General features: G+C 39.0%; 1 protein-coding gene across 2 annotated transcripts in view; it reads left to right on the forward strand.

The window, feature by feature from the left end:
* LOC101167815 (Down syndrome cell adhesion molecule) overlaps positions 1-18,054 on the forward strand; it is a 133,953-nt gene that overhangs the window by 98,046 nt on the left and 17,853 nt on the right. For both annotated transcript variants that reach the window (XM_020708439.2, XM_023962058.1), the window contains exons 9-18: positions 3,008-3,286; positions 3,447-3,566; positions 5,558-5,737; positions 14,108-14,304; positions 14,479-14,575; positions 15,370-15,498; positions 15,583-15,750; positions 16,715-16,785; positions 16,943-17,186; positions 17,697-17,843. In XM_020708439.2, the coding sequence (XP_020564098.1) occupies positions 3,008-3,286; positions 3,447-3,566; positions 5,558-5,737; positions 14,108-14,304; positions 14,479-14,575; positions 15,370-15,498; positions 15,583-15,750; positions 16,715-16,785; positions 16,943-17,186; positions 17,697-17,843 (1,632 nt within the window). The remainder of the gene's footprint in view (positions 1-3,007; positions 3,287-3,446; positions 3,567-5,557; positions 5,738-14,107; positions 14,305-14,478; positions 14,576-15,369; positions 15,499-15,582; positions 15,751-16,714; positions 16,786-16,942; positions 17,187-17,696; positions 17,844-18,054) is intronic.

Raw genomic sequence — 18,054 nt, forward strand, 5'->3', positions numbered from 1 at the left:
CAAATAAAGCTTAAAATTTTATCAAATTAAACATAAACCACCATCACCTAAATATTTTTTCCAAACTAAACATTTAAGCTTTGTAACTAGATATTTATTTATTAATTTAATATTTAAGTTCAAGTTAAATATTCTGCTTTTTAACTAAATGTGCACAAATATCAGCTTTTCTCCTTGACAGAATCAGCTGATTTCTGTTGATTGCATGGGCCTTTCACTAACATAAAATGTTACATGTCCGCATAAAGCTGCTTTTCTCTGCTTAAGAATCCACTGGAATTGCGTTGATTGCGTGAATGTTTGAAGAGTTACCTTAGTTGAAAGAACGTCAACACTGGAGTTAAAGCACCTGTGGAGAAATATGTTAAACAAACCTTAAAGAAATACAATGTTAATTGTCCCTACAAAATTCATAATAGAAGTTTAAATCCACTTTATGTATGAATAGAATTCATGAAAAGTCCTATAATAAATAAGATAGTGACAGGTTGGTTTTAGGTGACAATAAACATACTCAGTGTTTCGATACTCAACATGCTATTATTAATTAGGAAAATGCATTCAATTACATTGTTGCTCAAATAAATCTGTTCATATTATTTTTTTCTTCCCTTTCCTTATGTAAGCAGCCGCATGCCATAAACAGACGCTAAAAGACCTGTAAATGAATCTAGCAGATAATATTCCTGAGGGCATAAGTGGGGTTTATTAAGAGTGTCTGATTCCAGCATGATATTACTGCACTGAGTGACTGATCTCCAGTGAGATCTTACATGTGTAATAGGTAATACTTAAAGGGCTCCCCCATTATGCCTCCATTTCCTACTCTCTGAACAGTATGTTGGCTTTTTGTCACTATAATACACTTTCCAAGAGAGACAGAGGAAAGCCAGAAAAGGAGCCGGGTGATGATATAAAGCAGCTCTTCCCAGTGGTACTGTACTGAGCAGGAGCATTTGTTAATTTACTCCGCTCATGCTTAAAATGCATAATGTTTTGTGGGAATCCCAGGAGTCCATTATCTCCACTTTATTTTGAATTTGATAAGCTGCTAAAGTGCTGCTTATGCCGGGGTTGTTTGAACTCACTGGACACTCGCAGGGCCGATTTGTTCCCAGAGAACATAACGTGTACGATTTGAAAAGATTATTAATTTATAGTCAGTGATTACATTATGCGGCTTGATTGACTTGTTCCAGGAGTAAACCTGCTGAATGATCAAACCAATTTATATCTGGATTACGGATTTTTTTGACTGCTCATGTTTCAGTGAGCCTCTATATTGTTAAAGACAGGACTCCATATTTCCAAAAAGCAATTCAATATTTCTTGGGATGCTGAAGACAAACACTACAGTAAGGGCTTATTTCTATCTTAATGTTCTGTTTTGCAACAGTCTTGGACTGCAAAAACCGTGTTTTTTGTGATTCTTTTCTTACTGCGCAATTGAACACAAATTTCAACATGCTCAAAAACTAACCAAAATTTGCAGACACCTGGTACATGGTGAAATGGAATTTAGGCATACTAAAAAACACCCCCCCTCCCCCCCTCCCCCCCCACACACACACCCCACCCAAAAATAATAATGACATCACTGCGGGCAAAAATCATCAAAAAAATGAATTTGGCCAAAATGTCCAATAGGTTGCAAAAACTTGGTTCAAATTTCAAGTGACAAAACCACACACGTCCAGGATGTCCAAAGAAAGTTTAAAAAATGATCACAGGATGGCCACAGGACCGATGGTTTGGCAAGCATGTTGTGGCAAAGTGTGTAATTTGGTGATTTTCACATTTTGGAAACAGAAAACTTTTGTTGAAGCGATCTTCACAAAATACCACACACATGCCGACAGCTTAAGTCTACAGCAGAATTTCTGTTGACCTTTGACCCTGGGAAGAGGCCACAATCTTGAATTGAAAATTAATCCCCTTTAGGAGCTTCTACAAACTTCAATTTCATTGGGAAGTTACTTGTGGAAAAAGTTGGATTTAAAGTTTGTAGATTTTGAAATGCGTTAGTGTAGTGAGCTTGCGTTCCCGTGTTGCTCGCATATTTTTTACTGGAATTTTGTGTATAATTAGTAAATACAGCCCAAGCTGGACGAAAGGATCTATTGATATGTACATATTAGGAAGGCGGGCGTGGCTAACAAAAAATATTTGTTGCCATGGCAATCCAAAAATGTACTTTTGCCAATTCTTCTAAAAATTACATAGACATGTTGGTCATCCGCATGTGACCAAAATAAAAAATAAAAATGAAATAGTTCCTATGACAATAAAACCAACAAAAACCCACCATTTTTGTATAAGAGATTTTTACAAATGGTTTTATCACGTAGAGGTCTGACCAGGGTGACAGGGCAGATACTGAGGGGGCATTTAGCAACCGCTTAGCCACTGAGGACGGGTCAAAATGGGTTGGTGGAGGCAGAAAGCGACTACGGTCAGACGGGCAAAAATGATGTTTCACTTCAGAGTGTAAGTTTGAACTTTACTCTCCGTAAACTGAGAAGCAAGATTCTGACTCTTGAGGGATTTATCTCTTCTTTAATTTTTTTTGGGATGTAAATCACATTAAGATTCATGTCAGTGCAATAAATTCTGAATGAATGCAGACACCTGGCTTAGTTGTGAAGTCTGGGGTTCAAAGACTGACATGCCTTAATTATCAGCTAAGCAGAAAGAGTTCAGCTCCAGTTCTTTTCCCGAGCAATTTAAAATGAGTCATCTTAAAAGTTTCTTTTTTTTGGTCCTGTGTATGTATGCTGATGTGGCTCCTGTGCTGAAAGGACAAAATGTTCCAGTCTAAGAGTGACAAGGATTTACTGCAGAATGTTTTGCAGCTCAGGTCCTTTATGTTCCTCCAGATAGCTCAGCGATTGTGGGATCACTCTTAAAAAGAAAGGATAGTCCTCACACAAAATCCAGAGAATTCAAGAGGTTTTCAAATTGAAGGCTAAAATGACACGCAGTCTCTATTTTCTTCTCCTGCCTGCAGTCCCTCCCTACATTCAACCCTTTGAGTTCCAGCGTTTCACCATCGGTCAGCGGGTCTTCATACCGTGCGTGGTCATGTCCGGAGATCGACCACTGGACATCACCTGGCAGAAAGATGGGCGCCCCATCCCCGCCAGTCTGGGTGTGACTGTCGACAACATCGACTTTACGAGCTCGCTGCGGATCTCCAATCTGACCCCTGACCACAATGGAAACTACACCTGCATCGCTCGAAACGAAGCTGCAGTTGTGGAGCACCAGAGTCAGCTCATCGTTAGAGGTGAGAGCACAAAGACAACAAATCTCACGGCACCTTGTGGGCTGCTGGAAGCTGCAGTGTGTGGGCAGGCATTTCACCAAAGAGCCACAAAGTACAAATGCATTTCTTGAATACACAATACAAACAGTGAGTTTTTGTTTTTGTTTGTGTCTCTGTACAGTTCCTCCTCAGTTTGTGGTGCAGCCTGAGGATCAAGATGGGATCTATGGGAAAACTGTGACTCTCAACTGCTCTGCTGAGGGCTATCCACCACCCACTATTGTTTGGGAGCACTCCAAAGGTACATTAAGTGGACAAAAAAAAATTATTATGAATTTAAAAACTGCTTTGTGTGCTGCAGATGCTGTTTGCTGCACCTGCAGGTAGGTGTGTGGGAATACAGTAAAAAGACATAAATTGGCACTAAGCTAAGCTGTCCACCTTAAATATTTAAAAAAAAAAAGCATGAAGCATCACAGTGAGATGGAAATTGAGTTTGGAGGACAGACAGACAGACAGACAGACAGACAGACAGACAGACAGACAGACGGGAGGGTAGCAGGTGAGTTCAGCCACTTGAACAGGATGGAAGAGGGGCTCCATGTTTGCTCCATCATCCACATAACTAAGGATGAAAGCTCTCATCACCAGAGGAACAACCAGCATGGAGTATTTGTCAGACAGCATGTGTGTGTGTGTGTGTGTGTGTGTGTATGTAGGGCCCTGCCATCAAAGCAAAGAAAGAATTGGCTTATTTTATATAAATATATATATTTTTTACCCTTTGATGGGATTTATGTGTTCTCTCTTTCTGAGCGCGTGTTGAGACAAGCAGTCCGATTAGCTTTCTGACCGCTTCTAATCAGTATGCATGAACAACGCATGGCGTGCGTCTTTTCACTTGTAGCGCTCTAAAAAGCCGTTTTTCAGACTAAGTTGGAGGAAGTATAAAATTCAGCTGAGCTGGCTGACTTTGCTGCTCTGTAATATGACACAATAAAAATCACGGCCGTTTGGGAAGCCTATTCCGCCACTGCTAAGGATTTTTTAGGCGATTGCTGTCTGGCTGACATTCGGTGTAACAAAGTCTGCAATCTCTGGGATATAGAATGGAAAGTAAAGGTCAACACTTATTAGCACAACAGCGAGAACCGTTTGAATATGTGCTATGCATGATTCCCACACTTTCCCATCACCAGGGGCACTAAAACAAAGTCATCAGTCTTGAACCATGGTCAGCCATGGCCTCCTGAAGACATTTTAAGTAAGAAAAACACCTACCAAAACAGTCCAGTATGGAGACCTTTAAGTGTAAAGTCTGGCAAAGTTCACACATGGGAAATGCTTTGTAAGCAAAGTGTTGAACTGGGCTTTTATCATATTTCTGCGATGCTGAGTACATTAAAGACATTAGCCTCACAAGGGTCCATCTTCAAAGGGTTGTTTATGGATAAGAAGCATTTGAAGAGCACTAAGACGAGCTTTATGGCAGTGTCTCACCAAGAGGGTAGAAAATCTTAGACGCTGACATCACTTAAAAAGAAATGTTAGTAACTGTAAACGCATGCTATTCGCATCTTTTAGATATTTACCATCCTGAGGGAAAAAAAAAAACGAAAAAAGTACAACTTTAACTATCTAAACCAGACATTTCCTATAATGAAAGTTGATTCTGAATTGATGTTATTTTTGCACCTAAAGATGCATATTTGTTAGTTTATATGACTTTAGGTCGTATTAATGCTTTTTTTGTGTGCTCATTATTGTACACCGTTTGCTCTCTGGCATCTGCTTATCTAACAACCATAAATGCAAACTATGTGTTAATTAATTACAAAGAGATATTGAAAAAAGCCAAAATTAAAAATGTTTTGAATTTCTTTAAAATGTCTCCTGCTCAGCTCTTAACGTTATGAAGGAGGCAGGGCCACTTTGTCCTTCCGCCTGTTGTTTTCCCAGCTCCAATCTGCTGTCCTGTCAAACATGAGCATTATGTCGCTCTGATTGCATCACTCGAGCAGCTTGGTTTCATTCTGCCTGTCAGCTGTTTGGTGATTTAAGGATTTGGGCCTGATGTTAAGAGATGTGTTTACAATCCTTTCTTAATCTCATAGACCATGTCATGAAAGCTGTAAACACAGAGGCACTGTCAAATTAATGCACTCAAATACGTGTCCCGTTTTTGTGTCATCATTTATTATGTTTCTGGGTTTTTTAAGTGCTGCGTGTTGCCTTTCAACACTGGCAATTTAAATGTTGAATTTCAAAAGTTGATTGTTTTTCTCGCTTTAGGTGCAGGTGTACCCCAGTTTCAGCCCATCCTTCTGAACAGTGGCTCTCGCATCCAGCTACTGAGCAATGGGTCGCTGCTCATCAAACACGTGCTGGAGGATGACAGCGGCTTCTACCTGTGTAAGGTCAGCAACGACGTTGGAGCTGATGTCAGCAAGTCCATGTACCTCACCGTCAAAAGTAAGAACCCCAGTTTGATCATGTACAGTTCAGAAGCTGTTTTTTTTGTCATAATCACTCCTCAGATGACAAAAATTTGTTAGAATGCGGTGGGGGAGGGGGGGGGGACAAACAACAACGTGAGACAAATAGGAAACAGATCAATGTTTTGACACAATGTGAGATCATTTGAATAGTTAGGCCCACTCCAATGAAAATTATGGTTTTTGGTGTTTTTTACATGTTTTTGTGAATTTTTTCTGAAATGGAGAACATGTAGAAATTGCATTTCTGAGTATTTCTTTCTTCAAATGGCTGAGAATCAGGAGCAGATGGAAAAACGTCTCTGTTTTCCTCATCCGAGCTGGCATCTGAATCAAAACTGTACGGCTCGATAGCTCCAATACTTCTGCGCCGGTTATGCTAGCTTGGGGGTGTGAGAGGCTGTAAAAAGAGAGCATTCCGCAATGGGAAGGGAAGAGGGGCGGGGTTGCTCTGCACCAACGATCCCACCCCAAATTGAATTTCAAATGAACAACTGCTGCTCTGCAGAAACTATGTCCTAAAAAAACAGATTTTTTTTTTGTTTTTTTTGGCTAAAAATTGCTAAATCATAATTAAAAGACCACTAGGAACACATTTACTATAGATCAAAAGATAACTGGAGTGGGACTTAAAATAAAGTGTTTGGGATCAGTATGTCTTGTAAAGTGATGGAGGAATTTTTCCTGATACATCTCTAAATCAAAGCCAGTTTTATCGCTTCCTCACTCATTCTGAACATGCTCCAGTTTTTTTTTGCGCCTGAGCATCTCCTAGATTCCGTCAGCAGCCAGTATGGTAATACTAAACTACAGGTTTTCTGCCACCACTGAGCATTAGCATGTAGCTCCCCTACAGCGCCAGGAATGGCTCCTCATTTTCATGGAGCTTAGATGTGAGTGGGGCTTATTTTCCCGTTACTGCAGTTATCAAACTGGAGCATGGGGCTCCCCACTGGTGAGCAGCCCTCTATCTATCTCTGTCTCTTCCTGCTCTCTATCTCTTTTTAAGCTTTTGCCTCACTGGCCTAAAGTCTAATATATGAAAACACAGACAGGAACAAAAAAATTACATTTTATGCTGGAAGGTATATTATGTGTGGAACAAGCTCGCTGTTTGACCTTGACCCCTGGCCAGTATGTAAAAGATAAAAATTGACTTAAAAGTCACCTTCTGGGTAAATCAGCCTTTTTTTTTTCATATCATTTATACCTTTAGGCATGCCGGGGATATTTGTGTCATTGTAATTAAGCCTAGCAGTACATTAGGCAGGGAAGCTGTCAGTACTGCAGCAGAATGCTCCGAGACAAACACGCTGTGTTTTCATAGGTCAGTTTTCTGACAGTGGCACCCAGTTGCTATGCAGCAAGCTGACCTATAGCTGAACTAAACTTTTTTTTTTCTCCCTACCATGCAGAAAAGAAAACTGTATGGCTGCAGCTCCAGCGCCTTAAAAAGAGGCAATCCTGTAACTGAGACAATGTAGATGATCCCTTTGACCTGAATTTGCTGTATCGGTCAGCAGTGGCGGACTTAGCAGGGGTCCCAGGCGAACAATAACATGGGGCCCTCTGCAGTATTAATCATTTTTTGAACAATCCTTACAGGGTAAAAAAACATTAAATAACTTTCTTACTGGTCCACTTTTAGACAATATCAATGTCAAGAATCCAAATATTTTGATAAGAATTCAGCGCAAAGCTGTAAGCTCAAGACATTGAACCCCACCCTGCCTATTGTGGAAGGTTGGCACCAGCGCTTGGTGTGAAAGGGCTGAATGGGACTGTCACTGCAAAGCGCCTGGGGCATTCAAGGAAGGTAGAAAGGGGCTATGCGAGTATACCATTAAATAGGAAATACGAAAAATACAGTGATTTTGAGAATTGAAATGGTTAGACTCAAACTTATAATTTGCATTTCTGGAACAGGTGAGTGTGAACATATATTTATTTTATTGTCTGTAGACTTTACATCTCATGATGGCAGTTGAGGAAAACGACAGGTGAAGCCCTGCCTGTCCCCTGCCTCTCCCCAGACAACAATTCACTGCTTGAAACGTGTTTCAACCAAGAAAGCTCCAGAGCTGATCCCAAAACCAGCCCAAATTATGGCCACTCACCTAAAGCAATTTTTGCCCCAAAGGTCAGAATATTGAGCTGGAAACCCCCCAGTCTGGCAATGCTGTCCCTGCTCGATAACTTGTGAGTCTCAGGACTTGCTGTTGATTGGAATATACCATTGCAGCAGAAGAGCGAGGGAGGACCAAACACTTTAAGATGATCAATCTTATGAAAGTTTGGTGATTTTGGATGTTTTTTTTATGACAAAGTTAAATAATGGTGGACGTAAAATTCCTTTTAAACATTTTTATTAAGTGTTCAGCTCGGGGTCCCCAGAGAGTTGGGGGCCTCGGTCGATCCCCTACCTTTGCCCAACGGTATTGTCTATTAGACAAAACCAATGTGTTAGTGTATTAGACAGAACGTGCCGCCATGGTGAAGAGAATAGATGAAGTGGCTGGACTAAGACAGTAAAGCTCATAAACTTACTAACCCCTTTGCCCTGATTTTGACTCTCCATTTCAACCACAGAGGAAGATGTCAAATAGATTTTTGACACCAAACATGAAAACGTGCTTGTGTTTGCACGCCACGACATGGAAAAGTCAGACACAATTTCTGCACATTTGGCTTGTGAGGCGCATGCTTTAAATCTGCAGTTGCATGTCTTGAAGGTGAATGCAGAGGTTGTTTTTTTTTTAACTCTACTGTAATGCTTCGATAAGAAATCTCTGCCAAGTATTATTTGTCAGAATATGTTTCTTTCAAAGTAAAAAATACATTACAATACAATACAATACAATTAGTCTCCCTCCATCTTTGGAGGCCTCCATATCGTGCAGAAAAACTGTTCAGATTAGTGTTTTTCTTGGTAACTTTCAAACATACAGTGTTTTCGTATAAATCACAAGTTAACACAAGTAAATAACTGTTTCCATTTATGTTATGTTATTTAAAAAAAAATCTTTAGCACACCCGTATTGGGTAACATAAAATTGGATGATTTCATTTTCATTTATCCAGGTTGCAGATAGAAACATCTCCCGCTTGTCAGTGCTCTTTTGAGGACAAATTATTTTACAGAGCCAAATAATGTTTAGCAAACCTTTGCACTGCTGCTTCTTTTAATTTATCTGCCAACATTTACTGATGCAGGGGCCCTCTGCATGCTAATGCGAGTTAATACAGCATGTCAGTTCAGCTGATTTATTGGTCGAAGTCGGATACATGATAATATTGCTGTTTTTCCTCACCGCTGCGTCGTCATGACATGCTGGCTCAGACACATGCTGTTCACTAATCAGCAGATCACATTTCACAAAATGTACTCGTGCATTTAAGATGCTTTCAATAAAAGAGTACTTACTCACATGAGTGGTCTGAAAAAGCAAACCCATTACTGCTCCAGCATTCACACCATTATCTGCATGTGTTTGGGTGCATGTGAAATTGGACATTTCTTATCAAAATTAAGGATGACAATTTCTAGGTCCATGCAGAAGGACTTTATGTGCTTCTGTAGTCATGCATAGCGCATCTCATGCATTCTGTTTGCATGCAGCATGTGCCTTTGCATGCTCGCTCGTGTGTGTTATGAGACGTTGGAACTCTTGAGAGCATTTCTGCCTCATTTAAATCAGTCAATACCTCAATTAGAAGCCAGCATTGGACTCAAGGGAAGACCGGTCTGCATGTTTCTCTGCTTTATATGCACTCTCAGGCTGTTTTTGTTTCTTTCATATCAAGCACAGAAATGAAAAAAGGAAAGAAAAAAAAAACAATAATGTAAAAATAAAATTGAGTTTACAGTGTACTTTTCAAATGTTCAAGGTATGAAAAATTCAAATCGAAAGACCTGACACTTCTGCTGGAAAAAAAAATCACCAAGTTACCATCTTTTAACCATACAGAATTTTAAAAAAACAACAGCACTTTATTGATTTTTGTCCAACTCAAATATTTGAGCAGTCATTATAACAAAATAGTTGTGTTAAAATATGCAAAAAACCTTTAATAAAGCTGAAAACACTAGGTTTCTTCAATAATTCCAATTACAACACTCATTTTACAAGGTTTTCTTCTATTATTTTAACGTTTTCTTAGTTCATTAGAAAACAAATGTAACTTTTTTGTTTCTTTGAAAGTCATACAATGTAATTCTTTACATGCTTTCTTTTACAGTTGAAGTATATCTACAGATTCCTCTTTTTTAAGTGGGCCAAACTCTGAGAATTGGTGGCTAACAAATATTTTTGCACAAATATTTTATTGCAGGACCTACAATGGTCAAATGACCTGTGCTTCATCACTATAATCATTTAACATACAGAATTCATTTTTCTAAATATGTTTCTAGCTATGTTTATTTATTGCTTAATAATTTTTTTGCTTAATAAATAAATTATGTACCTTTTTAAAAATCTAAAATGATTTTATTTGACTTTAGAGGCTTTATATTGTTATGTAGTACGACTGTTTTAACTTGAACATATAAATCAAGAATGCAATAAATTTCTGAAGCTTCATAAAAAAATAAAAATGTATTTTGTTTTTGGTTAAAAGACCTGAAATGGGTTTACAAAAAAAAAGACCAAAACTTTATTTGAGAATCATTTACTTTGTTTAAACATCACTGAAACTTTTATCAAACACTTAAATAGTCATTTAACATTTTTATTATATTGTTTTACCAAAATAAAAACAGAAGAAGATTAAATGGAAGATTGTGGAGAGTTTTAAACCAACACCTCAGCAGAAAAAGGCTTTCTGCTGTGCTTCAATTGCAAAAGAGAGCAGGAATATAGACCACAGGAGAGCATCCTGACAGCCGGGTCAAAGGAAAGACCCAGCTTTTTTTCTCCTTTCAGTCCTCTCCCTGCTTTGCCTCCTGCTTTGTTCTCCTCCCATCCTCCAGGGTTCTTTTTCTGTCCTTTCTCCCTCACACTTCCCCTTCGCTCCGTCTTTGTTTTATTACCAGACCCCTGTAATATTGCTTGATATTAAAAAATATACATCAACGGAGCAATTACAGGCTATCAAAGAGAACAGGTTTAGCCCGGGGCTCCGCATGGTGGATTCACTGAAATGAGATGAGATCGAGATATGAGAAAGCTTCTCCGAAGCACAAGGCACTGAAATCCACCCGAGATGAGTAAAGATCACATGCATACATGCATCAATGCTCTAATGCAAAGCCCAACAAAGACTGAGATTAATTCTGTACCAAATAAACTCACAGGCTAGTGTAATTCATGACCTCAGACTTTTATGTTTACTTCATAAAGTCGATTATGAATCAAGACACAAACAGACATTTCATTTCTAAAAATCCCACTAAATCTCTTGAACGCAGTAGAGGTCTAGCATGTGGATTTTGCCAAGCAAAGACCATAAAATGCTGTGCCATCCTGACACAGACCTAACTGCAGACTTGCAAGCACGACGTCAACATATTTGATTGATTAGGATGATTATTGTGGGTGAACGATCTTAAAACGTGGATCAGATTGTCGATTATCCAGCCAGGGGGCTCTGGAAAATAAAAAATGACAGTTAAATAAACATCTTAGGATAAAAGATGAAGAGGCAAACTGGTTTTGAGTCCCTTCAAATAAATAAACGGATGTTAACTTGATCTGTCAAGGCCTCAAAAGTAGATGAAGAGAACAGTCCCTGTAAAAAGCAATACTATTTAGAGAAGGAGCCGTGGAGATTCCCTTAATAGGAGTCACTCAAAATTCATGGATGCTATGCAAAATAAATCAACGGCCTCCAGTGTGGGGGCAGCAGGAGAGGGAAGGAAGCTTTGGGGAGCAGGGGAGTGGGCGGGGCTCCAAGTGAATCAGAAAACAGCCTTAAATGTTTGTGTTTAACAGACTGCTTTTGCTTTAAGACTGTTTTTATCTTAACATTTGTGTGTGTGTTGGATTAGGTGAAGGAAATAATCACAAAACAACAGCAAAATGTTTCTTTTACGCTACTAAAAGGTGAGGAAAACAAGAAAATCACTGGAAATTTGTAAAATGTCATTTTGTCATTTTTACTTTACAAGAAATATTTTAAAAAGATATCAAAATCTAGATATAAGTAGTTCCAAGCATTTGAAAATGTAAAAAAGACATAGATTACCATTGGAAAGAATTACTTCAAACTGAATGACATGCAAACGAATAATAAGTATTTATTTGCCAGGTTTGTACATTTTGAGTGTTTATGTATCTAATTTTAGTTTATTTTGATTACAGTTACAAAAAACTAGTGAAATAAGTGAAATTGACTCATTTAAGGATAAAATATGAACAAAATGAGAATGTAATCATAGTGCAAAATTGGCCCATCTAAACAAATCCTCATCAAATCTAATATATGAAGTAATTTTTTTTAATAAAAGGCATTCACTGGCATTCAATTTGATTTATTTTTTACATACAGTTTTTCTATTGTGAAGTGTATGCAGCCAAATTCTTTTAACCCATTCTAATAATAATTCCTTTTTTCTAGATCCTAGCTCTTAATGAGACAGAAAAAATCTGGACTGTGCTGATATTGAGAAAAGCTTGTAAAGGTGTAGTGCAAGAAAAGTTCAAACAACTTCAAACCTGATCAAATATCTTCAATGTACAAAAACAAGATTTTAAATATTTGCCTGTGTCAAATAGTTTGCTGTGTACCGATAAATAGTATTGTTCATGGGTGTGTGCTAGTGTACATGCTGTATGTTTTCCCTAATTGAAGTATGTTTTAAAGTTATATTAAAATGGGTTCTGATTATTATTTTTAATATATTGTTTTATTTTATGAAGCTGGAATGAATTCTGAGCCAGGATCTTATTTCACATGTCAAATATTTCTAAAGTTGGACTTCACACTCCGGGATGCAAAGTTCACAGAGAGATATTGATCTTTTTTTATTCTTGAATTGAATTTCTCTTTTTCTAAATGTTTTTTTTTATGTTCATTTATCCCCCTATATTACATACAGAGTTGTAAGAAGCCTCTAAAAGTTTTAACTCAATCAGGTTAAAATGTGCTCAATGTTTGCTACAAAAGTTTCCTTTGTGTGACAACAATTTCCTCTCTAACAAAGGTCAATTCATTTGCCTTAATATTTGCACTTTTTAACATTTGTCACATCCAAATCAGGGCATACCTGCAAATATTAGAAAAATCAACATTTAACAAAGGCCAGGATAATAAATTAATAAGAAAGTCCATTATAATAAAAGACTTATGAATGTCCAATCTTTGTGACACTTATATTATAATTAGTTTGCACCATAACAGTGACAAACCAACTGCTGTTTGGCACAGAGGCATGCGTACACAGAGTGCCAAACTGCATTTTTCTTTCATTACGGATGCAGGTTTGGACTCACTTTTTTTCCTTTTTTCGCTACAGATAGTAAAGCCAACTCGATTGTATTTATTTGTATGTTTATTTGTGCTGTCTGGATGGTGTTGCTGTTTGTGCGTGGCTCTGAGGGCGCGTGTGACTGCGAAACAGCAGCACGGCTAACGGACTCGTCTGCTGCGTGGATGAAAAATCAAAGTGGTCCTTCTCATCATTAAACCATGGCTCTCCTGGTGGGAGCCTGAGGAGTGAGATAGAAACAGTGAGCGAGGGATCATAGTTGGCGCTGCGGGGGTACATGGTCTCTCCCTTTTCTACTTTGTGTAATGTAATTGTAAACTGTAATTTTCAGTTTATGTGTGGTTGTGACTACTTCAGACCACATCCTTTTTTTTTCTCATCATTTCCTTAAAGATGCATCTTTAGGAGCGAGTTCAGTTCACCAAACTGTGCATGCAGTGCACTGAATGACACACTCATACACAAGCTGGAAGATCTGTTGCTAATGAGCCCAGAGTGTGGTTAAAGCGTGGAGCCAGACCTGCTTCACAGTCAGACTGATGAGGGTTCAGGCAGGAGTCACGGCTCCTTTCTTCATTCCTCCGCCTCATCTTCAGAAAGCAGCATGTTACCACTCGCTGTCGTTATCAAAGCGGGCGCACGCTCACCTGAAGGTGATCCTCGTTCTTTAAGTATTGGGTGAGTCAGGCAGACTCAAACGGGAGTTGATGATGATCCCTGGAGTGTTATGATAGTCACAGAAACAGAGGAAATTCACTTTCCTCTGTTCAAGACAAGAAGTGGTTTACATTTCCTTTTGCATGTCAAAAGACTTTTCTAAAGTGCCTTTCACAGACAAAAAGATCAAAGATGATTGTCATTTTCCAGAAACTGACCAATTTTCCCCTGAATTTTCTCCCCTTCTCACTCCCCGTCCAGTCCCGGCCATGATCACCTCCTACCCTAACACCACTCTGGCCACGCAGGGAGAGGAGAAGCGGATGAGCTGCATAGCTCACGGGGAGAAACCCATCATGGTGCGCTGGGAGAAAGAGGAGCGCATCATCAACCCAGAGACCAGCCGCTATGTGGTCACTGTAAAAGAAGTGGCTGACGAAGTCATCTCCACGCTGGTGGTGAGTGTTTCGCCTCGTCCTGAGTGATGCTTTGGAGTTTTTGCCAATCCTCCTCACTTTGTAGGTTCATACAGTCAAGACACTAAGCAGTAGTGGGAAGTACAGAGGTATTTAGGCTTGTTCCCAGCTGTGCTGTCGACTCATAACCTTAAATGTGATGTCTTTTCTCTGCAGATTATGCCAACAGTTCGTGAAGACTCTGGATTCTTCTCCTGTCATGCTATCAACTCCTTTGGCGAGGATAGAGGCATCATACAGCTGACAGTGCAAGGTAGGCAATGCCTTCAACACATTCCAATTGGTCCGAATGTGGAACAAAACTTTGTCCAGGAGCTTTAAGAATCACCCTTGGTTCGTTTTTCTAATTGTCTATGTCCGTAACCTGCGGCTCCAGAGCTCCATGTGGCCCCTTTACCCCCCCCCCCCCCCCCCCCCCTTGTGGCTATTTGGTTAAAGAAAAATAAACCTTTTAATTTTTTAAAGTAGATGTACAAAAAAAAAGTAAGTAAGTGGGACATTAAAAATAAGGAAAGTGAACTAGCTCAAACAGCAAATCATGAGTTGAAATAAAACTTTTTGACAGATTTTTGTGCGCCATGTGCCACAGAAAATTAACTGGAAGTCAGTAAACACAACCAGAGTTAAGGCGCACCAGATTATAAGGCAGATTTTCTGTTTTTGAAAAAATTAAAGGATTTTAAGTGCGCCTTGTGGTTTACAAAATATGGTATACAAAATATGGTAAGGGTCACTTTATTAGGTCTGTCCAGTTCAGTCAGGGGTTATGACCTTTGGTCTGAGTCTGATCACAGGGTGGGATTATATAAATTCACTTCCTTCCACTCCCTTTCAAGCAATCTTTGATTCAATGTCTAATTATCCTAAGTTTGATACATCTTTGTATGAATGCATAACTGCTGATTGTATTGTTTTGTGTGTTACTCTTGCTTTGATTGCTTGAAATAAACCATTTCAAATTACATCACATCAAATCACATAATACCGGTTCACTTGTCTGGTCTGCAGGGATCTTTTTTTTCATACTTAATGTTCCTGTGTCTTCAGAACCCCCTGATCCTCCGGTGGTAGAGATCCGTGAGGTTAAAGATCGAACCATAGCTCTGCGCTGGACCATGGGCTTTGATGGCAACAGCCCAATCACAGGGTATGATATCGAGTGCAAGAACAAATCAGGTAAATGAATCAAATGGGGATCAAAATGGGATAATTGCACAAAAAATAATAACAAAGTACTTTTTTTTTCTTTTGTACTTCTAGCTTCATGGCTATCCGCTCAAGTAACCAAAGATGTGTCACCACAGTTAAACCAGGCAACTATAATTGATCTCCATCCTTCTTCCACTTACAACATTCGTATGATTGCCAAGAACATCATTGGCAACAGCAACCCCAGCAACGAGCTCACCATCACCACTGATGAAGCAGGTTGGTGAGCTTATCATGTTCAGGAAGCTCCCAGTGGCTATTCAGAAAAGACAGAGGGAATTCAAGTGATTCCAAGCTCTTTATTAAACTTTTGCATTTTTTAACTCTACAATGGAGGCTGAAAGGAAAACATCTGTTTTCTGGACCAAATGAAATCAGTCCAGTTTGCACTCTTCTGTTTAAACGTTTGTCAACTAGTTAGAATTTACCTGGGGAAATAATAAAGTGTTAATAAAGTTTTGTATCGAATGAATAGAAGTTTGGAAAAACACCTCTACTCTGTCTTCTAACATTTTTGATACACAGCTTTTATTTAGTCAAAAAAAGTATCAAAAATGTTCCTTTATAAAAAATGTTGTTGTTTCATTTCAAAATATTACATTGAATTTTTAAACTGGAAACATTGGTGGAACCAACCTGGGTTAATAAAGTGGAAAATGTAGCATTAGCACATTAAATGATCCTTAATGGGCAGAAATTAATCACTAAATATCAAGTTAAAGAAGTTCTTAGAAAAACCTTTCAAGTGTTTTGCCATCCTGCACATCAGTAGTAATATTAAGTGAGGCCATAATTTGCCATAAATTAAAAAACAAATCATTCCACTGTTGCGTTTTGAAAGGTCTAGTGTTCAGGTCTTCAGCATTGCCTGTAATACCTTCCTTTAGGACATTAAAGCAACTAAAAATATAGCATTCCTGGTCAAAATGTAGTGATGACGCTCTTGTATAATCTCTGACACTGTAAAGGGGAAATTGAATGAAGTTAAGGGTTTTATTTTCAATTGATGTTAAGTAAAGGGTGACACCTCTGAGGCAAATGAGTAAACAAGAAGAACCCAAATGTTCAGCAGGAACATTTTTATCTCAACATCACCATCTAGTGGAATTTGCCTGCCCCTGTTGTGCTGTTTTTTCCACAATGAGACAAATTGCCATAATGGTGAATGGTGGCTTCCTTACAGCTCCAGATGGGCCTCCACAAGATGTCACTCTGGACTCCACTTCGCCTCAGAGCATCAAAGTCTCCTGGAAGGTGACTTTTCAAACAATCCCTCTCCTCTATTCTGCTTTTACTGGTTTAAGATCCAACTGAGAGTATTTTTAAAAGAAAGGGATGGATAATAAGGCGTGTTCAGTTTATACATGATGTTTTTCTGACTGCTTTTTCTTCTTTCATCTTCTTTCTGAAGCCTCCCCTTAAGCACCTGCAGAACGGTGTGATACGTGGCTTCCAGGTAGGCTACAGGGAGTACAGCCCTGGTGGAAGCCATCAGTTTACCATTATCAGTGTGGATACAACAGGAGACACCACGGAGAGCATTGTTTTGGACAACCTGAAGAAGTTCACCCAGTACAGCGTGGTGGTTCAGGCTGCAAACAGAGCCGGCACAGGGCCGTCCTCACAGCAAGTGGTCGTCAAGACCCTGGAAGACGGTAAAGAGATGTTGAGTGTGGCTTCAGGTTACGCTATGCTTAGATCTGAAATGGGAAAAGCACTGTTTCATACAAGTATTTTTAAAGTTTTAAGGAAATCAGAGCATGCTGCAGAATTTTTTGAAGCTGAACGATTCAAGTGCTAACAGTCCAGAAAGCTATAGTAAGAGAAGCCCTCCACCTACTGGACATTATTATGAACTACAGTCTGTAGTTTAATGGCAACTTTACAAAAATAAAATCTGTAGTTAAGGTTAATGGATCGTAAAAATTGGGTATGATGTGGCCACCTGAAAAACATTTCACTGAGAAAACAATGAAATGAAACAGTGAATTTATGTTAAATGTCTCCCTTCATTTTTTTTTTTTTTTTAGATTATCTTTGAAACTTTTTAAGGATACACGACGTCCCAAATGTTTGCTTGTCAATGCAGAATTTAAATGTTCATTTAGATTTTCACTTGGGCCCTTTCCCTTAAACTTGGTGCTGCTTTTTTTTCTCTGCGGCAGTGCCGTCCCGTCCCCCAGAAAATGTCCTGGCCGTGGCCAAGTCTCCTGAGATAATCTCGCTGTCCTGGATGCCTCTTCCCAGAGAAGCTCTCAATGGGAATTTGCAGGGCTACCGAGTCATCTACTGGGCCAACCTACCTGATGGAGGTACAGACAAAAACACTTACATGCAATAAAGTTTACTTGATATTAAAGGAGGAACAGTTATTTTGTAAATTACAGCTATTTTGCTGCTGATGTTCCACCATCCAGCAGGGGAAGCTGTGGTTTTGCAAGAGAATATACCATTTTTTAACGAGGCTGTTTTTTCTGATGGCTTATTCAATCTGAACATTTCACGACAATGTTATGATACAAT

The sequence above is a fragment of the Oryzias latipes genome, chromosome 13 (assembly GCF_002234675.1).
Source record: "Oryzias latipes chromosome 13, ASM223467v1".
Classification (NCBI taxonomy): Eukaryota; Metazoa; Chordata; class Actinopteri; order Beloniformes; family Adrianichthyidae; genus Oryzias; species Oryzias latipes.